General features: G+C 46.6%; 1 protein-coding gene across 1 annotated transcript in view; it reads left to right on the top strand.

Annotated features, from left to right (window-relative positions):
- LOC125357771 (collagen alpha-1(XIX) chain-like) overlaps positions 1 to 21995 on the top strand; it is a 132338-nt gene that overhangs the window by 34672 nt on the left and 75671 nt on the right. Inside the window, exons 6-11 of the mRNA XM_048354691.1 lie at positions 4884 to 5007; positions 5958 to 6233; positions 7388 to 7465; positions 14068 to 14130; positions 17175 to 17228; positions 19566 to 19610. Coding sequence (XP_048210648.1) covers positions 4884 to 5007; positions 5958 to 6233; positions 7388 to 7465; positions 14068 to 14130; positions 17175 to 17228; positions 19566 to 19610 — 640 coding nt within the window. The remainder of the gene's footprint in view (positions 1 to 4883; positions 5008 to 5957; positions 6234 to 7387; positions 7466 to 14067; positions 14131 to 17174; positions 17229 to 19565; positions 19611 to 21995) is intronic.

Below are 21995 nucleotides of genomic sequence, written 5' to 3'. Positions count from 1 at the left end.
GGTCTGATTTTGATTCTCTATCTCTTCCCCTACGATTGCCACCTCTTCCTTCCTGCGGTGGGATCCCGCAGTGGGATCCCGCGGAGGGATCTTGAGCCTTTGGAATAATTAGGAATGACTCTAGTTTGACTTTATAACTTTCACGTAGTCGGGCGTGTGTGTGTGTGTGTGTGTGTGTGTGTGTGTGTGTGTGTGTGTGTGCGTGTCAGTGTGGATGTATACTGGAGCTTGAAGTGAGGGCTAGGGCTTTCTCCTTTAGCTTTTTCACTCAGAGCAGGTGCTCAGCCACTTGAGCCAATTCCATCTCCAACATTTTGCTGGTTAATTGAAGAGACTCACTCTTCCCTGCCTGGGCTGGCTTTGAATTGTGATTCTCAGATATTAGCCTCTCAGCAGCCGAGTGTTTGAGCCACCAGCGCCTGGCCTCATTTTTAAATATGGATTTTTATATTGATTGTTGTTAGTTTCATACATGCCTATGAATATTTAGGGAATGCATTAATATATAGAAAGTAGACAGAAAATAACTGGTTAATCACACTCAAGTTTCACTGAGCCTAAGCTCTTCAAATGTAGGGTAACAGTAATGTAAGTAGATAGATGAAGATTGCATTTTAAGAGATTGAACTAGAGTTAATGTGTTGGAAATTGAATAGAGGTGGAAAATATTCCTCTGAGAACTCCTAACTCTGTGTGTGTGTGTGTGTGTGTGTGTGTGTGTGCATACACATCTGCATGAATTTGGAGAGTAAGGATCAACTCTATTTTTCTCAATGGGAATATCACTGACGAAGCAGTGGATACAATTTCTTGTAGGAGATTACATTCCATTCAGAAACATCTGAGCATGGCTATCTTGGATATAGCAAATGGTCATTCTATCTCTCTGGTAACAGACAGCCTCTTCCATTCTAGAAACTTTGGCAAGACCTAGAGAAATCACTCTGTGCCACATTGTGGTGTACAGAATAAACAAGAAGCATGGTTTTACACTGTATTTATAGAACTCAGAAATGTTTCTTTAAAAATTCACCTGCCTAGAGAGAGGGTGGGGAGAGAACTGGGGAGGGGGGAAGGTGGGAGAAAAACAAAGGAGGTGCTAACAAGTTTGATAAGAAATGTACTCACTGCCTTACATATGAAACTGTAACCCTGTGTACATTACTTTGACAATAAATAAATAAATGCATACATTTATTTAAAAAAGAAAAAAATTAGCCTACCTAGGAAAGCAAAATATTTAAAAATTGAGAACAAAATACAAATCTCTAAAATGAAAATAGAAAGTTTTAAGAAATTTCATCCATAAACTTGGCTGAAAAAATATTCTTACTTTATACATAGATAAGTGATTTCAGTGTATATTTTAAGAGTGAAATTATTACCTATCAATAGTGATTATATAACTAAATTGACTTTGAAGTTTTTTTTTTTTTTGCCAGTCCTGGGCCTTGAACTCAGGGCCTGAGCACTGACCCTGGCTTCTTTTTTGCTCAAGGCTAGCACTCTGCCACTTGAGCCACAGCACCACTTCTGGCCGTTTTCTGTATATGTGGTGCTGGGGAATCGAACCCAGGGCCTCATGTATACAAGGCAAGCACTCTTGCCACTAGGCCATATCCCCAGCCCTGAAGTATGTTTTAAGAATAGAACTAGTACTTATTGATATTATGTCATTTTTGTCATAGAAGTATTCATGAGATAACAAAACGTTTTAAATGTTAAATGAGAAGGTACCACAGATAGTGAGATTTGGTTGTGAAGTATTACGTTTGACTCTGAGTCAGTTATCTGTCTTTCTCTGTTGCATCTGTGATTCCGGTCTCGGAGCTCACAGCAGGGGAAGAGGGCCGCGGGCTCTCCCCTGGGGACACTGCCATCCACCTCTGTCCCCCAGGGGTCCAGGTCTCCGCACAGCCGCCCCTGCAGTGAAACCTGGGCCGCCGGGCTGTGTTCATACATTCTGCTTTGCTACAAACCAGTGCCGAGTCAAATGACTTAAAGGGATCATCTTTTGAAGGATTTCAGAAAAACTTTTAAGCAATGGGGGCCAGAAGCAAACGTTGTTGGAATCGTACTTGCTGAAGTCCCCAAGCGACCCAGGTTCATCATGCTCTAACAAACACGTATTCAAGAGCTTTGGACAGGTGTGGCGGCATTTCCACAGGTTTCCACAGGCCCAGCAGCCCAGCACTCAGTAGACGCGAGAACTCACAGCCTAGCATTGTGCCGGACTCGGGGTCAGAGCTGGGGGTTGCTGCACAGCCCCTGCCACACAGGCTCCTCATTGTTTGTCCTGGCTAAGCTCCCTGGACGCCTCTTTCCTGCAGCTGGTCAGGAACCCAGAGGAAAGTGCTGGGTGGACACGGCGGTGTCCAGGGCGTCAGGGGTTATAGCTCATTCCTGGGAGCCCAGGATGCCCAGTGCTGGGCTGGGGGTAGGCAAGGAGGTGGAAAGAACAGAAGCCTTCCACAGGCACGGAGGCCGGTGACACTCTCCTCTTCCTCCTCCTCCTCTTCCTTCTCTTCCTCCTCCTCTTCCTTCCTGTTCCTCCTCTTCCCCCTCCTCGTCTTTCTTTTACTTGCTCTGAGGGCAGAACGCAGGGCCTCCAGCCTCTTTTTGCCTTCGTTATTTTCCAGGCCGGTTCTTCCTGTAGGCTTGGACCGACCTGGGTAGTGACTGTCCTTTCTTGTTGCTGGGGCAGCAGGCGTGCATCCCCTTCCCAGTCATTGTCCCCCCCTGGGCTGGCACGGCGGGCTGTGCCCTGTGCACTCAGCCATTGGTCCAGATAGAGCTTTTCATGGTGATCTCCTGATCGCTCTCCCAAGGAGCTGATTGACCTCTTCAACCTCTCACCCACAACACGACTCTCCTGTCAGCCCCACGGGCTTTTCAGTGGGACAGAGCATGCACAGGCTCTGGAGCTCACAGCACGTTGAGATGGGGTTGATTCCTGTGCGAGGAATGGGAATAAGGTTTGGGAAATAACCCGTGAAGAGGCGGCCACAGCAGGGAGAAGAGAAATTCTGGGGAAAGGACTGAGTTGTGGAAATCCCCAGCTGGCCCTGGGGCTCAGAAGGGAGAGGGGATCCAGAAGCGTGGAGCTTCTGGGAAGTTTGCGTTCCTCCAGGACTCATGATGGTGATTTGTAAAGCGTATCTGTCCCACACCCTTTTGAGTGGCTTCTGTACTTTCCTCAGGCCTATGCAGTGTGTGTGTGTGCGCTCACACGTGCACGTGCGTGCACACACGCCAATACTGGGGCTTGAACTCAGGGCCTTGTGACCTCCACCTCTGTCTGTCTCTGTCTCTGTCTCCATGCATTGCAGAGTGTGCATCTCTCGGTCTCCTGGTCCAGGGCTGTGCGGACCCGGGATTCCTGCTCTCCCTTGGCACTGAGAAGTGCCACCTACTGCAGATCCCTAGTCCAGAAGAGATCAGAATTCAAAGTAGTATTGTTTCTACTATGTTAATATATTTTATACCTGTAACATCGAACTATCATGGCGTCAAATCATCAGAAGTGGGGGTGTGCACCATGCCTCTCTTTCTCTACAGATACACGTACACATGTGCACACAGATGTGCGTACACACACAACTCCTATGTGGATGTGTTCTGTCTAAGCAAGGAAGCAAACCGGCACCTCAGGGCAGCGTGGCCTGCCCTGGTCTCCTGTGCCTGATGGGCTGCAGAGGGAAGTTCTCTGGGGTGCATGGCTGTTGGCTCCAACAGCTCACAATTTCTGCAGCGTTTAGCGCAATACCCAAGCAGAGAAGTGACCATCTCAGCATATACATAGTATCTTGTTTATATAACACCTTCTACCTCTTTCCAAAGAAAAGCAGGATTTCTACTTTATCAAAAGATACAATGAAAATGAATTTGAAAGTCAGCTTAAAGATAAGTCTCAAGGAGAGAGAAATTTAATGTGTACATATTGTGGAGTCATTTCCTGAATTCCTTTATGTTCATACAGAGACTAATATTGAGAAGTGAGACCAAGGGATATTTGGACTGTCTTGGATTGTATCTACTAACCAGAAATATTTTTTTAAAGAATCTGTAGGAGTGACAAATCAAGATAAAATCTCCTTAATACATTTGGTGTCATCATGAATCAGTATTAAGAAATCTTGTTTGCAAGAGTTCCATATGCTAAAGTTCTTTGAAAATTTTGCCTTGGAAATCAGCAGTGTGTTTTGAAATTCAAACCCAGAAGGACTCTTTCTGTCTGGGTGAATCACTGCTGTTTGTCAGCCTTCAGTGAGCACTGAGATTTCTCCTGATGGAACATTCACTGAAGGCAGGAGCATCACAACACAGACTCTAATCTGGCCCCGTGTGTGTGTGTGTGTGTGTGTGTGTGTGTGTGTGTGTGTGTGCTCCTGTCCTAGGGCTTCAATATAGCTCCTGGGCGCTGTCCCTAAGCTTTTGTACTCAACGTTGGTGTTCTACAACTTGAACCACAGCTCTACTTCTGGCTTTTGGGTGGTTAATTGGAGATAAGAGTCTCAGGAACCTTCCTGTCCAGGCTGGCTTTGAACTGAGATCCTCAGATCACTGCCTCCCAAGTCACTAGAATTATAGGTGTAAGACTTGGGCACCCAGTTTTTGCCCCTCATTTTTTGTGCGCCAAACTTTAACACCATACTGTATGCTCACAAAAAGGGAAAGAAGGAGAATGAACATCACCTAGGAAATACAGGCACAGCTGCTTCGACATATCTTTTGGCTGTATTACTATGACAATAAATAACAAATCATAAACTCATGTAGAACAATGTGGCCGAGACGCCACATTGCATGTGTCCCCTCACTGTCTTCAGCTCCTTACAGTAGCTCTTGGGTTCCCCCCCCCCCCCCCCCCCCCCCCCGTCCAGGGAGATATTTCCCGAAGGCCTCCCGGAGGACTACGCTGTGGCAGCCGTGTTTCGAGTGCGGAGGAGTGCCCGGAAGGAGCGGTGGGTCCTCTGGCAGATTGTAAACCAGCAGAAGGTGCCACAGGTAAGAGATCGGGAGAGCTGTGCCTCCGTCCTGGAGCTCATGCCCAAACCCTGTGTGTCTGCGAGGATCCAGAGGGACACGGCCCTCTGGCCTCAGGGACGGGCCAGTGGACAAGGTGGGTGCCTTTAGCTCTGTCTGAACACTGAAAAGAGTGTCTGTCCCTCACCAACAACGCCGTCTCCCATGTTACTTTGCAAGTGGTTCATTGTCAGTCCTTGGTGAATTAGATATTCTAACAACTTAATTAAAGAATAAAGACTTAAAAACCAGAATTTCTGCCCCCAGGGTGTCTAGGAGAGTGTTCATGCAGTGAATGCAGGATTCAGGGGAGCACAAGCCAGAGCAGGGGCAAGCCTAGCAGGGGTGGGGGGGGAGGGGAGGGAGCCCGTGGGAGGATCCTCAGGATGACTTGCTCCCACCTTGCGTTCCCATTACTCCTACGTGGTCACTGCCATGTGCTTACTGCTGCAGCGAGTGTTGTCCTTTCACACAGGGACAGTTCCATACAGGGAAGACTGACCTGAGACTGTCCACTTATATCCACTGTAGCCTTTCTGAGAGGCAAATTATCAAAAGGTCAGAAAATCTGATGTCAGATTCCAGGCAAAATGAAATTGTATCTTTATTCTTAAATTAGTCCACTTGACTCCTTGATTTACCCACATAGAAGAATAATTTATGTCTAAGTGTATGTTTATGTATGTACATTATATCACTGAAGCAGTGTAGCTTGAAATGGTGAATTTTATTTTCATGTAAATTCGCACTTTTATTTCATGACGGAATCTGACCGACTTCTCTGGAGCTCCACACTTCTGGCGGTTTGTGTTACCAAACTCGATGGACAGAGCTTCAATTAGGGCTCACGCACTTGAGCTTTTATTGGATTTTGCCGGTAATCTGGAAACTTGACTCTTAAAAACACTGACAGATAGTGTTCCCTTCTGCAGATTTCCATCGTGGTTGATGGAGGGAAGAGGGTTCTAGAGTTCATGTTCAGAGCTGCTGAAGGAGATACGCTGAACTACGTGTTTAAGAACCGAGAGCTCCGCCCTCTGTTCGACCGCCAGTGGCACAAGCTGGTGGTCAGGGTGGAGCCCCGCGCCATCTCTGTCTATGTGGACTGCAGCCTGATTGCAAGCCGGCAGACCAGTGCCCAGGCCACTGTGGACGCGTGGGGAAGGACAGCCATTGCCTCCCGGACATCGGACGGCAGACCTGTGGATGTGAGTGTCAATGAGTGCATGCGTAACCTTTCTTTTGCCTGATGGTCCTGGGACTCAGCGTTCCCTTAGCTTTTGTGCTCAAGGCTGGTGCTCTACCACTTGAGCCACAGCTCCACTTTGGGCTTTTTGCTGGCTTGTTGCAGATAAGATTCTTGGACTTTCCTGCCTGGACTAGCTTTGAGCTACAGTCCTCAGATCTTAGTCTCTTGAGTAGCTGGATTACAGCTGAGCCTGTTGCTTTCCATTTTACCTATTTTCTCTAGTCAGAAAGCAGAAAACAATGTGATAATTCCTTTCCGTAAAAATAAGATTATTAAATTTAATGTAGTAAAATTTAAAATACAACTCAAAACGTAAGCTTTGTCTAAAAAGTCATATGTTTCAAATACACAAGACTAGACAAAGATGAACTTAAAGGATTCCAGATTATCAGCTGTTTTCATTCAAGAACAATAGCCTATTTACTTACGTTCAAAGTAGCAATTGCCTTTGTATGGCAAGTCATTTTCCCATCCCTTGTGATGGATTTCCTGGTTCTGTTGAACAGAAATAGTCACTAAGTCTGTCAGTCATCATTTGGATGAGAAAAAATGACTAGAAAGAACTCAGATGAGAAGATCTTTAAAAATCACATTTTCCTAGAAAACAAGAGATATTATTGAAATTAGGAAGTCTGATGTTTTCCTGTGGGTATAGTGATAGGAAAAATCCCTGAGAACATGAGCCCGGGTCACGGGTAGTAACCTCAGAGGCCGTTCCCCTCCCCCCCCCCCCCACGGTGGGATTTCGCTGTAGAAACAGCATTGTGCAAGCATGGGCTTAAACACAGGGTCTGGGTGCTGCTCCTGAGATTTTTGCTCAAGGCTGGCGCTCTATTACTTGAGCCACAGCTCCACTTCTGGCTTTGTGCTGGTTATGGGCTTTCCTGCCCCGGCTGGCTTGGACCCTTGATCCTCAGAGCTCGGCCTCCTGAGCCGCTGGGATTGCAGATGTGAGCCACTGGTGCCCAGCTTCCCAGTTATTATTCTAAACACCCTCTTTTGAAGGGGTCTTTACATGTATATTGAAGCATTTTCTCTTAGCGGCTAGGCTGATCTGACTGCCTGTGATTCTCAGAGAAATTGATGTTGCGCGTGACTGTTATTTTTTAATAGATAGAGCTTCACCAGCTTGTAATCCACTGTGACCCGGACTTCTTAGCTCGAGACCCGTTCTGCAAGGCCCAGGCCGTGGTGAGTTGGCTGCTGAGGGTGGGGCGTGAGCAGGCCTGAGGTCTCCCGTAGGGTCTGACAAAGCTCGAGGAGCCAATTCTTCCGCACCAAGCGGCACTCTTGGAACTTGCACGTAGCCCTCGTGATTTCAGCCCCAGAGTCCCGTGAATTCCAGGGACCGGGCTCCCCCTTTGGGCTTGGCAGAAGGGAGGGAAGAGCCATGCCTTTCCTCCACCTCGCTCTGCCACCCACAGGCTCTCAATTCAGGGGGATCTTATTCTCACACACTTCCCTGCCCAAGCCTGTCACCCCACGGGTGCTATTGACAGGGGCTCTCCAGAGAAAAATAGATGAATAGTATATCTGGGTGTGCACGTGTTTGTGTGTACATCAGAACATGATGTATACAAGTATGTAACTCATAGGACTGTCAAAGGGGATTTCTTAGGCTTAAACCACTGGGGTCGGCTGGCTGGGCCATGCCCTATGCACACTGGTGAGCTGGGGACCCAGAAGCTGCTTGCTCCAAGAAGCCGGGAAGCTCAGAACCAGGGGCAGTGGCACGTTAGCAGCTGGAGGCGGGGGGCCTCTGCGTTGAACAGTGTCAGTAGAAAGGCTGAGGAGGCTGGGTTCTGACGCCAGGGGCGGTGGGATGGGGGTGGCAGGCCAGGGCCGTGGGATGCGGGGGCGCTGGAAGTCCAGGGGCCATGGTGCTGGCGAGGCAGCACACACCCCTGTGGGAAGCAGAGGATCAGAGCTACACCCATTTGCCTGTCTTCTTCCTGTGGTTTTGTCCCATCTGGGCCCCAGCTGGCTGGACCGCGCAGTCCACGGCAGAGCCCACCTTTCTCCGTGTGCACCGTGAGACCGCTATCCCCAGAGCCCGCAGACACAGAGCCAGGGGTGCTGGACGAAGTCTCCCAGGGTCTCCCAGCCCGTGCACGGTGCCCACCAAGCTTCAGACACATCCACCTGGCTAGTTTTCCTTTGTAACAGGTTCTTTTTTTCTGTATTCTTGTTTTGTTTTTTTCTGCTCTCGCTGCCCAAATCCACTCTACCTCCTATCTGGACTTCTGTTTCATCCCATCAACTGCCTTTCCCGTCTGCCCTCATTTCCCTTGGCAGCCTTGCCAGAGCAAGCCTCTGCACCTGTGCTCCATGGATTCCTCTCCCTTCTTCAGCAAATATTATCCAGAAGCACCGCAGCTCTCAACCCGTGCTAATAAGCAGAGCCAGGAAGCATGGGTATGCCTTTTCTTCTCAATGCCTTCAGACATCTCTGAGGGCAACAAAACTTCAGTCTAGCTCCTGAGTCTCCTCCTAAATATTCTCAACTCAACTGTACAGCTTATACTTTCTTGTGCTATATAAGTTCTTCTTCTTTGGATCTTAGATTTCCTAGAAATTTTGCACTTGCCCAGGAAATTACATAAAAATGCAGTTAACAACTTGTGATTCAAAAAAATGGAAAACTTCTCTCCTATACTTTGGGCTGGAGAATAAGAATAGACCAGCTGACACAAAGCATAGCCAAGTGTTTCAAATATGATACATTTTGTTTATGTAACTTGGCTGAACAGAGCCTTCTCCTTCCCAGTTTATGGCTCCCATTCCAAGTAAAATGAAAGTCAGCCAAATGCCTTTCCATAAATACCCAAATAGATGACTCAGGATGCCAATCTACAGACCGGAAATACCGAGACTTCCTGGAGCCATACATTCAAATCCCGAAGGCATTATTTCCCCAAAACTTTCTCTTAACTTACTATGCTTATGTGATACAATAGCTCTTAAAATTATAATTTTGTTTGATTGAAAAACAACATTAAGAAGCTTGCTACATTTAAACAGTGTGATTTTTGACTGACTACACCCTAGATCATTACATAATAGACATTTCCAACCTGATTTATGCCAAGCTATTTATGGTATTGGGTGACGGCGTAGAGGAAGCAGTTCAGTAATTAAAAGCCATCACACGACCTCACACGTTATACATAACATTTTAAAAATAATATTTGGAGAGGATGATTACAGTTAAAATAGATTGTTTGCAACTATGAAAACTGAGTAAGGAAATACGTTAGATTGCATTGGAAAGCATGGAGGGGGGAGAAGGAAGATGGTGAGATTGATCTGAGCATCATGTAAACCTGTGGGGAAGAAATGCCAATGCTCCCTCCCCCCACCCCCCCACGCCCACCGTGAGGAAGGCAAGCAAGCTGAGAGTTAAAGATGAAGATGAACATGTGGAGTTAGGTGTAGAACAGAATGTAAATTTGTTCTTTATCCCAATGATGGAACAAAGTAACCAAAGACTGTGCTTTTCATGCTGACAATTTGTTAGGGGTGAGAATTACACTTCATTCCATGATGGACAGGAAGTAAACACAGACAACATTTCACAAACAGAAATGCACAAGTAAGATGAGTCATTATAGAGGAGCCATTCAATGCATTTGCTGCACCACTGATACCAACAGTATTATGGTCTCTGTTTTGCTTGATGTTTAGAAAATTTTTGTGTATGTGACTAAAATTCTAACTTTGTCCTGGAATTTCAAATCATATGCATTCTGGTGTTAACATTTAGAGGAGGAAGTAAACTGTAGATTAAAGGTGGGTTTATTTGAGATAATCATTTTGTGTGTGAGCCAGTGGTAGAACTTGAACTCAGGGCCCCCTATTTTCACTCAAGGCTGGTGCTCTACCACTTCAACCTCAGCTCCACTTCCAGCTTTTTGTTGGTTAACTGGAGATAAGAGTCTCATCTGCTTCTCTCTGCACAGGCTGGCTTTGAAACTGGCTCCTCAGATCTAAGCCTCCTGAGTAGCAAGGATCACAGGTGTGAGACATCAGTGCCCAATTCTTGATCACATCTTTAGACATGATTCTTCACAACTATGAATTTTTTTTCCAGTCTTAAACAGTCAGGTTTCATGACTGCAGACATAGACAAAAAGAATGAAGGACAGATACAAAGAGTGGAAGATCAGTAACATGTGTTGAAAATAAATGACAAATGTGATTAAGTATTTTCCCCCTTATTGTCAAAGTGAAGTACAGAGGGGTTACAGTTTCATATGTAAGGGTGATTAAATATTTAAAGGTTAGCTGGGTGCCGGTGGCTCACAACTGTAATCCTAGCTACTTGGGAGGCTGAGATCAAAGTTTGAAGTTAGCCAGGGCAGGCAAGTCCATGAGACTCTTATCTCCAATTAACGATTAAGAAAAAAAATAAAACCAAAAGAGATTATGAGGGATGCACCCTTACTTGTTGCTTTACTCTCATTGGGATTTTGAAGGAGGTAGACAGATTTTTAATGAATTCTAAGACAAAGTCTTAAATTGAATCTGCAATTCAATTCCTAAGTATTCAGGGCAAAACTAATCTGATGAGGCCCTGATTGTCTGACTGGGAACTTCTGGGGTTTCACATGGATTGGATGGATTGTTTACTGATAATCTTATTTCATTTGAATGCAGTCTCTCCTTCCTTCCTTCCTTCCTTCCTTCCTTCCTTCCTTCCTTCCTTCCTTCCTTCCTTCCTTCCTTCCTTCCTTCCTTCCTTCCTTTGTGGTCATGCTGGGTTTAAACTCAGTGTGTCATGCTGACTAGGCAGGTGCTCTAACACTTGAGCCCCATCTCCAGCCCTTTTTGCTCTGGTTGCTTCTGAGATAGCACCTTAACCCCCCTCCTACTTACCTTTCCCGTGGGAGCTGTGGGGACAGGCCTGTCGGGATGCCTCTCTGTTTTGTGCTCCAGGCAGCCGCAAGCTTTTCTGCTTCCTTTGTGTCGGGGGTGGCAGGCGTGAGCCTCTGCACTCAGCCACAGCCTTGCGTGTGTTTTGTTTTGGTGATACTAGCCGGATGTTCTACCACTAGAGCCATACCCCTGCCTGGACTGTTTTTTAAAGGAAAATGTTCATTTCTTTTAGCCGAGTTTCACTTCATGCTGTCCTGCACACTGCAAACTGCCTAGATCAGTATTAAATCCATCATTTGGATGCTTTGGTGAAGACTATTTTAATATCTTTAAAGGTCACTGGCCTGGAGTTACATATATTAAGGACCTGTCAACTTAGCATATGGAAAATAAGCATTTTCTGCTCTACAGGCTATACAAGCATTTTATGGAAAAATTATGTTCTACAGATTCAGATTTCATGTTTTTATTTCCATTTTCATTCCCCAAATATCTATTTACATTTTTCTTGTATGTATAAATTAAAAGAGTAGCCACTCTAAATACTCCAAATCACTGCACTTATCTACTAAAACCTAAAAAGCCCTCATTAGCTCATCAGATTTGCTTTGTTGTTCGTTTCTTTTTCCTCCTTCTTCTTCTTTTTGCCAGTCTTGGGTTCAAGGCTAGCACTCTGCCACTCGAACCACTTCTGGCCGATTTCTATATATGTGGTACTGAGGAATCGAACCCAGGGCTTCATGTATACGAGACAAGCGCTCTTGCCACTAGGCCATATTCCCAGCCCATTCATTTCTTCTTATATCTGTACTAGGTCTTGAACTCATGGCCTGGCTTCTGTCCCTTAGCTTTTCCTCTTAAGGCTGGAGCTGTACCATTTGAGCCACAGCTCCACTTCCAGTTTTTTGGCCGCTAACTGGCAATAAGAAGCTCACAGACTTTCCTACCTGGGTTTTGAACCATGACCCTCAGATCTTAGCCTCCTGAGAAGCGTGGGTTACAGGCCTGCGCCTCTGCTCTTGGCCATGTCAGGTTACTTGTGACAAGGGTATGGGGGGACATTCTCACATGCAAATGCCTGAATTCTCTAATCAGGGGGAAGCCCTGGCAGGCAATAGCCATCACAGGTAGGGTGGGGACCTGTTCCTCTAACTCCACTCTTGGGATTTTAGTGCTCAGAACAGACAGACCTTGGAAATCTTATTGCATCATCAGTAATGGCTCATGCCAGCAAGAGTTCTCTAAATCTGCTGCTGAAGCAGGAGCTGAGAGGCTTGTGCCAGACCAGGTATGCGGCTCTCAGACCAGGTGTGTGGCTCTCAGACCAGGTGTGTGGCTCTCAGACCAGGTGTGCGGCTCTCAGACCAGATGTGCAGCTCTCAGACCAGGTGTGCGGCTCTCAGACCAGATGCGCGGCTCTCAGACCAGGTGTGCGGCACTCAGACCAGGTGTGCGGCACTCAGACCAGGTGTGCGGCTCTCAGACCAGGTGTGTGGCTCTCAGACCAGGTGTGCAGCTCAGACCAGATGCGCGGCTCTCAGACCAGTTGTGTGGCTCTCAGACCAAGTGTGCGGCACTCAGACCAGGTGTGTGGCTCTCAGACCAGGTGTGCGGCTCTCAGACCAGGTGTGTGGCTCTCAGACCAGATGTGCGGCTCTCAGACCAGGTGTTCAGCTCTCAGACCAGGTATGTGGGCTCTCAAACCAGGTGTGCGACTCTCAGACCAGGTGTTCAGCTCTCAGACCAGGTGTGCTGACTCAGACCAGGTGTGTGGCACTCAGACCAGGTGTTCAGCTCTCAGACCAGGTGTGTGGCACTCAGACCAGGTATGCAGCTCTCAGACCAGGTGTACAGCTCTCAGACCAGGTGTTCAGCTCTCAGACCAGGTGTGGTGACTGTCACACCAGGTGTTCAGCTCTCAGACAGGTGTGCTGGCTCTCAGACCAGGTGTTCAGCTCTCAGACCAGGCTTGCTGGCCTTACTGCTCACTGAGGGCAGCTTGGGCAGAGCCAGACACCTTGTTGGCCTTCCCCTCTCTACCTTGTCATTTGGTGTAAGGGAATCAGATCCTGTGTCTCACATCCCTAGTGGTCATAGCAAGGCAAATGGAGATGTGGTTCCTGGACTTTTACTGAGATAATTGGATTTTGTATATGTATGCTTCTACTCAGGCTTGAACTCAGAGCTTGGGCAGAGTCTCTTGGCCTTTTAGTTAAAGGCTGGTGTTCTACCACCTGAGCCAAACCTTTACAGAGATGTCAGCCTATCAGACCTACATATGCTGACTCTGAATAGAATGAACAGTGAGGAACTGCTCAACACATGCAGAACACCTGTGCAGTGTTTGTCTTTTGCAGAATGATTCTGTGTTCACAGCTGTGTCTCCTCCCCATAGTGTGTGTGTATGTGTGAATGTATGTGGTGTGTATGTATGTATGCATGGTGTATATGTGTATGCATGTATATACGTTTGTGTATGAAGTATGCATGTATGTTGGTATGGAAGCATATGTGTGTATATATATGCATTACTCGTGCATGTGTGTATGTATATATGAATGTGTGCATGTGTTTGTGTGGTTGTGAGTGTGTGTGCAAGTGCGTGTGTGGTTCAGATTCCTTCACTGCACCCATGCGGTTCCTCTAATGAGCAGCACCACGAGCACTCTCCTCCCTAAGTTCGAGCACAGGCGAGGGAAGGGGCGGAAGTCGAGGGACAGCTGGGTCCCCCGAGGGCAGGGGCCTGAAGGAGGAATTGGAGAATCTGGAGGTCCTGGGCCTGAGGCCAGGGGAGGGAAGCTCGGGGGGATGGATGTGTGCAGCCGATGGTGGAGCGCTAGCTTCCTGTGCGACTGCACACCGAGCCTCAGAGCAAGGCGACACGATGTCTGCTAACCTTGATGTTCATCTCTGCTCAGGGAGAAGCAGGATTGCCAGCAACTCCAGGTTCACCTGAGCAGAAAGGGGAGAAAGGCAAGCCGGTAAGCACAGCCCTGTCCTGTGGGGACCAAGGGTCGTTCACACGTGACATGTGACTTAAAGTCACGGCTCTCGTTTTCCTGCATTCCATGTGCGTGCCTGTCTTCAAGATGATAGTAAGACGCCCCTGCCCACTGCTGAAAATAAGAAGAGTACACTCACATTCTCGTCTCTTGTGAGCTCATGCTGGAAGGCTCGCTTGACATTTGAAAAGATCCAGAACTTTTAGCAAGCCCATGGTCTGCTTTGTAAGCCCTACTGAAAGAGGCCTCCTGGGTGAGGTTGGTTTTGAGTGACTTGATGGAAAGCACAGGCGTCTCCATCTGCGAGCCAGCTCCTCGGATGTGCTGTCTGTCCAGCACGGAGGGCACACAGGTCCCGACCGCCTGTCCTGCCACTGTGACTGCCAGGTGTTGACTGGCAGTGCCTTCTGTTCGAGGAGCTTTGAGTCTCGTTTTCTGACCCCTTATGCACAGAGGACACTAGCCTTTGAAATTCTTCCCAGCATTAAACTCAGATGAGTGAATTGATCAAGAGGCTGAGATCCGAGGATTGGGGTTCAAAGCCACCCTGGTCAGGAAAGTCAAGGAGACTCTTATCTTCAACTATCCAGCAAAAAGCCACAAGTAGAGCACCAGCCTCAAACAAACAACAACAAAAAAAGCTCAGGAACAGCACCCAGGCCCTGAGTTCAAGCCCCAGAACCCACCGAAAAAAAGTGACCATCCCACTTCTATTTTCTTTAGTATTTGTATTGCTGCCTGGTGTAACATCATTATTATTATACATCTCTGTACATTCCCATCACTGATATGATTTGAATAAGTTCCACACAGAGAACAACATATAATGGAAGCTAAAAAATATTGGAAGAAAGAATGAATGAATGCTATATCTAAAGAAAAGTCTAAGTAATTAAGGTAGCTGTTTCTCAAGACCATAAGTTTTATTTCCCTATGGCCTAGGAGATTTTTCACAGGATAGAATCACTTTACAAGGAAAAGCTATGTTTTTCTCTTTGGAAAACAAAAAGTCTTAGGTGTTGATCTGACCACTTCTATGCTGGTTAGATCATGAAGAGTCAGAACTATCCAGAAGCAATCCTAGCCAGGCGCTGGTGGCTCCTGTCTGTAATCCTAGCTGCTAAGGAGACTGAGACCTGAGGATGGAGGTGTGAAGCCAGCCTGGGTAAGGGGATTCATGAGACTCTTAGCTCCAATTAACCTGCAAAAGTCTGGAAGCAGAGGTGTGGTTCAAGTGGTAGAGTGGCAGCTGTGAATGAAATAGTCACAGGAGAGCCTGAGACCCTCAGTTCAAGCCCTATAATGGCCGAGGGGAGGAAGTATATGTACAAGTGTTGATTTATTATTTATTTGCTCCCTTTTCATACACAATGTGGTATGTTCTTAGTATGACTTTCTGTTTTTGATTTTTTTTGTGTTTGCTCCCCGCCACCCCCCCAAAACGGATGCCTGCCTGTCATGGAGTCATCCCACTATGTGCGTTTAAACACACAGCCCTGAGAAGCAGTCTCCGTCGGGACTCCTGATCAAACTACTGCAGCCCTTCTCTCTGCCCAACACTAAGCTCTATGGCATTATGTGAAATAATAATGAATACCTTTCTTTCATCCCGATTCACTTACTAGTGTTTTCTGAATCTTTGAATTTCTTTGCTAGCAAATACATTTAGCAGCTTAATTACTTAGCAACCACTTTATGTTGTGTTTCTTAAAACCCTTACTAATAACCTCATCCACCCCAGACTGAAATTCTCTGAGTTTAAGTATCAGCTAAGTTTTAATGCTCCTACATGTAAGGGAGAAGAATTATTAGCATCTCCAGTTAATTTCCCCAACTGTGTTGGCTTTATGAAATAATTGCTTTGCTCACATACTTTGAGAGAAAATAAAAACATACTCAAACTTGTCAACGTGTGGACAAACCAGTATTGGTGTTTTTCCATCTCCCACCTGTCCTCATGAGAGGGGTTCTAGAATAGACGAATGTGCTAACCCAGAAAATGCTTGTGATTTTCCCTTATTTTCTTTCCCACCTGACAGTAGTCATGGGCCCTTTCCAGCCATACCACTCTCACAGAGATTAAAGCACAGCCCCACTTGCCCAGAGACCCACTAACCTTGCAGAGCAGGAGGGTTCGGGAGAGTTGCTGGCATCTTTGTGTAGGTGAATGCAAGGACAGGAAAAGTCCCTTCACTCTTTCTCCTTCCATACTAACTGTGTATAATTGACTAGCAGGTCTTTCTGTACCAATTTAATCCAATCTGATAGAATCTCATCTAATCTACAGGGATTTGAAGGTGAAATCTGCTCAAGTATCTTTGGGTTTGTTTTTTGTTTTTTTTTTTGCCAGTCCTGGGGGTTGAACTCAGGGCCTGAGCACTGTCCTTGGCTTCTTTTTGCTCAAGGCTAGCACTCTATCATTTGAGCCATGGTGCCACTTCCGGCTTTTTCTGTTTATGTGGTGCTGAGGAATTGAACCCAGGACTTCATGTATATGAGGCGAGTACTTTACCACTGGGCCATATTCCCAGCCCCTGCTCGAGTATCTTAAATCTGAAATTAACGAACAATGCTATCTTAAGGATAGATTCATAGGCTCCTAGTATTTTGTTTCTTAATCACTGCCTAGCATAGTGACAGAATGATTTATTCCAGACAGACAGATCTCGGCCTCCTGAGTAGTTAGGATTACAGATGTGAACCACTGGCGCCTGGTGAGAGAGCTCTTTAACATTAGAAGTTCTTGATCATCTCTAAAACTCTAATGAGGCAAGTGCTGGTGCTCATGTCTATAACCTTAGCTACTCAGGATGCTGAAATCTAGAGGATTCCAGTTCAAAGCCAGTCTGAGCAGAAACGTCCATGAGATATCTCCAAAATAACCAGCCAAAAGGCAGGTGGCTCAAGTACTAGAGCGTTTGCTGAGCAAGCAAACTGGCAAGTGCAAGGCCTTGAGTGCAAACCCCAGGATTAGAAAAACAAACAGTAGGAAAAACCTCTAATGGACAATTAATATATTTCAGAGTATAGCTGGTGCTAAAGAAGAACTCAGTGCTCCTGGAACTCCCGGGGAAAAGGTATGTTGGTTTGGTATCTGAGTGTTCTTTGTGGCTATTTTGTATAAAATTGTATCAGACAGAATGAGGGAAATGCCTGGAATGGGTTTATAGTGCAGAGGTTGATAAACTGTGATCCTGCATTGGCGTGGACACCACTGTGTGACTCACGTGTGTGTGTAAATCACAATGTCACATATTTCCATGTGTCCTGCCACTATTCCACACACCAGCCAGCCTGGAGTCTCACCTCAGGCTCTGGGGTGAAAGCTCCTCCCAACCAGGCCGAACGCTGACAACAGCCAGGAGGCTTCTCAAACGCACCCTCTTACCTGAGATGACACAGATTCTTCAAATACGCGTACTGTAGACAAAACCTCATGAGATTCTGTAAATGAGGCACGGAACAAATAGTTCAATCTATCCATTAACTGTCATCGTGTGGTACTTAACTCATAAAAGGGCGCTCTTCATATTTCTTCTCTAACAGTGCACTGATGATTCTTAATAATGAATTCACTGCAAAAGGCAACAGTATTGCAAGCTAGATATTGTTCAAGCTCAGAAGCAAGTGTGGGGGTACACACCTGTAACTGGAGAATTCCAGAGGCTGACGAGGGACTGGGAACATTTAGCTTCCATGCCACCATCAGAACTTTTATATTTATATGTCCAACCATAATGGTTTACTTTTCACTTAAGACAGCCACCACTGTGACCCAGGAGCCCAGATTTTGTAATGGGTTCTCTGACTTTGCTATGCATAAAAGGAAACTTGTACCACTCCGTATCATTTAAAAATCAATTTCAAAAAATTTGAGTCTCAGTATATATTTTTCTGTTTTCCTTCCTTCCCTTCCTTCCTCTTTCTCCCCCTCCCTTCCTCACCCTGTTTTTGAACTCAGAGCCTTGTGCTCTCGCTCAAATTTCACATTCTATTATTCGATCCACATTCCTACTTCTGATTTTTGTTGGTTAATTGAAAATAAGAGTTTCTTAGATTTCTTTGCACAGGCTGGCTTTGAACCTTGATCCTCAGATTTCCATTTCCTGAATTGCTAGGATTACAAGGGTGAGGAGCTACCAATACCTGGATCAGTATAATCTTTATTTAACTTGCTTGGAAGAGGATTGCAAATTTCAGAGCATTCCCTCTGAAAGGAGAACTTAGTGGTTGTAGTTGACAGCAGTATTGACACACGTAAGCCATTCCATTTTTAAAAGCAAGCTATTAATAGGAGTGTTATTTGGTGTCTAGGACAGATGTGTGTGTGTGCGCGTGCGTGCGCAGGTGTGCCTATGTGCGGCTCTGCCATCTGTCTGTGAGGCCATTTCTGAAGTTATTGCTGAGTTTCAAGTGCGGCATTTGAAGACACACGGACCGCAGTGTGTGCCCAGGGCACAGGGCTCTGGAGGGAGCGAGGACTGGGTGCGTCCCTCAGCAGAGCCCTGGAGGGTCCAAGGGAAAGCACGCCTCACGCCCGAGATTCCAGGGGCAGAAGTAAGACAGATGGGTAGGAATTGGGGGGAGGCTAAATTAGGAAGCATTCCGTTACAATGCAAATTAAACAGAAAAAAGTACCTGACTTAAAGAAAGTTTGGATGGAATTGAGCCTCGTGGCATGATGGCTCACACCTCTAATCCCAGCGACTTGGGAAGTGGAGGTAAGAGGATGGAGGTCAGAGGCCAGCCCAGGCAGTTAGCACAGGACCCTCTCTGAAAAACACAGCAAAAGAGTGACAAGCACAACTTCCCCTGTTCTCTGGAGGCTTTGGGGTCTGCAGGTGTGATTTACAACTTGTCTTCATATTGGAGAATATCCATCTTGCTTGTTCCATGGGCTGTGCATGTACAAGGAGCCGGGGCAGCGCTGGTGCGGGTGCCAGGCCTCGGGGAGGCATGGTCAAGAGAAAGATATGCAGTAGCATGGGGAGAAATGGCATTGCAAAGCCATGGCAGCCTCATTTCCCAGCTCAGAAGCCCTGGTGCCGGGGGCCCTGACCACATACCCTCACAGTGCCAAGTCTCGGCTTCCTTTCGGTGACAGTTAAGGTGGTGAGGGTGGAGGGGGCACGCAGTCAGAACACTGAGCACGCGTGTGGACTGGGAGCCGGCTCCCTTAGAGGGGGAGGTGGAAAGACGTGGGAGGCCAACACTGATTGAGATGCAGTGTGCTCATAAACTCACATGTGGGCTGTAAACCCCTTTGTACAACTATTTAAGGGTAATTTTTTGAGTTGTGAACCTCTACACAGGACACACTTAGTGCCCTTCCCTGCCACACTAGATCACACAAATAATGTCTCTGTTTATTTTTTTTGTAGCTAATAAAACGAATGTCATGTATTTCTTTTCAGGGTGAAAATGGTTTACCTGGTGTCCCCAACTTACCTGGCCACAAGGTAAAGAGCTTTTAGACACTTGGCATGAGCCAAGACTGTTAACATCTTGACACTCTTGTTTGCATGCATAATGAAGTGGAGATTCAGAAAATGTTTTTGGTAAAACTGAATTCCACTTCAGACTCTGAGAAAGCTGACAACGTGCGTGTGTGTGTGCGTGCGTGTTTGTGTGTGTGTGTGTGTGTGTTGTGTTTCCTCCTCCAAAGTGCACTCTAAGAAAGCTTTGTCCTGGGCATCGGCAATGTGCTTCCCTAAAAAATAAGCAATACACAGTGAGCCGTCCTGACTGCCTTTGAGGAATAAGACTGCCTACATACTGTGTACCCTTCTGATGTATGCAGGTTGAGTTGAGCAGAATAGGTACAGTGGCATAAAATACTAAATATTACAAAGAGACAAATTGATGATAAATGCCCTTTCTGGGAAGAACACTCCCGTGAGTGGCACAGAGACGCGGATCCCCGCTTCCCAGAGGGTGGGCCAGGGCTCACTTCAGGAGGAGACAGCTGGCCAAGGTCCTGGGAGACCCCCAGCAGCCCCATCCCAGAGGGAGCATTAGCAATGCCATCCTGGATGCCCACCAAAGCCAGGCACATCATTTCCCTGTTCTGGAAGAGATCTGCTGGTCTCCACAGCAAGATGTCAGCAGTTATTGGGCATCTGGCTTGTTCTCTGTAGCTGAGACTGTCATAAAACAAACAAACCGAAACCCTGACAGGTCCTTGTTTCCAGTAGCAGCTCCTGTGCTTGGCTCAGGAAAGGTAATGAGACCAGGCTGGCAGCTTCTGAACTCCTCCACACCGCTCTAGACAAAACCTGCAGAGCCAGTGAGCTCTGCCAGCCAGGGACCCGCACACTGACCCGCTGGGACATTGCTTTGGACTTCCCGGCCGCTGTGGGTGGAGGCTGGATCGGGGGAACTGGGGCTGAGAGGTGGGGGCGTTGAGGATGGCAGCTTCAGCGTCAGCTTGAATTAACAGATGAAATTAAGGTCTCTATTTTTAGAAAAAAGAACGGTAGGATGGTAGATGTATGGTCTCATAGGCTTTGTGGCAAAAATCCTCCCTGCAAACATCATCCTTTTTGTTGGTAATTTTTTGACAATAAATGAAGCAAAAAGGTATTATTTAATCATATGTATGTACATCTAGATTGTACAGATGTATTTTATTCTGTGTATATATAAAACATTGTATTTACAGTGAATATGTATGTATGCCTTAAAAGCTGACATCCTGAGACTCGGTACCAGAAAGGCAGTACCAGAGTCAGTACGCAGTTCCTGGGTCTCGGGACTACAATGAAAAGGAAATGGCGACCGTGCAGGCTGTGGGCCAGGCGGGTGCCTTCCTCGCGGACCAGCCAAGCTGACACCCATGTTCGCAGGTGCAGGATCTAGGGGTGGAGCTGGGTGCATCTAACCGGTCCCCTGTGAGGGCCCAGGATTACGGAGACGGGCTTCGCAGGGACTCTGACCCCACAGAGCAGGAACGCACATTTAGATTAGTGACTGCTAGAAGGCCATGGTGCTGAGACCTGGCTCTTGTCACTGTCCCGTCCTCTGCGGGGATAGTGGGGGACTGCATGCCCCTGGGGAGAAACCAGAGAAAAGGTAAAGCTCCCTCCATGCACATTGGTGAAGGTAGCTCATGTTCTTGGAAATATTTATCGAGCTTGTTTTGCTGTTCCTATCCAAAAGATCAACCGTTTATAGAAAAACTAAAAAGATTTGCCTTCATCACCGAGACTTGATATATTGGTGATTGTCAGAAATCCTTCTACATTTACTCAAGTGGTAGTTAGACATTTCCAGTTGCACTATTCCTTTTCTATATAAAAGGTGCAGCCATTTATTAAGCATGATTCTGTCATGATGCCACTACTCCACTGAGTCTTTAAATATATGCACCTAGTTGATCAGCCATGCTTTCCTAAGTGAATAAATAAGATCTTACTGTACTACAAAACAGATTAGAATGATTTCTGGGAATTCAATAAAGCAAGGATTTTAAAGGTATGACCATGGAATGTAAAAAATGCGCAAGCATCTGTGCTGTCCTGAGTCATGTGGACTGGTAGTTACAGAGAAGGCCAGAGAAACCCCACCCAAGAGCCCAGGAAATCTGTGCAAATCGAGAGGAATCATAACCCCCTCCCCCTCCCAGCCCCCCAGCCCTGAGCCCTGACAGGACTACACAAAAGCCTCTGGGAGCAGAGCAGGAGGACCGGTGGTGATGGAGGCCATCATCCAGCTCCTGACCCAGCTGTGTCAGCTTGAGTCATCTTCTTGTACAATGGAATCTCAGGTGGACAATTCTGCATCTTAAGGTGGTGTTTTATTGTAACAACCATAAAATCACTTACTACTCAATGATGTTGAAAAAC

Source organism: Perognathus longimembris, chromosome 9 (genome assembly GCF_023159225.1).
Source record: "Perognathus longimembris pacificus isolate PPM17 chromosome 9, ASM2315922v1, whole genome shotgun sequence".
Taxonomy (NCBI): Eukaryota; Metazoa; Chordata; class Mammalia; order Rodentia; family Heteromyidae; genus Perognathus; species Perognathus longimembris.
The sequence above is the reverse complement of the archived record's forward strand: the minus strand, read 5'-3'. Positions and strand labels throughout refer to the sequence as shown.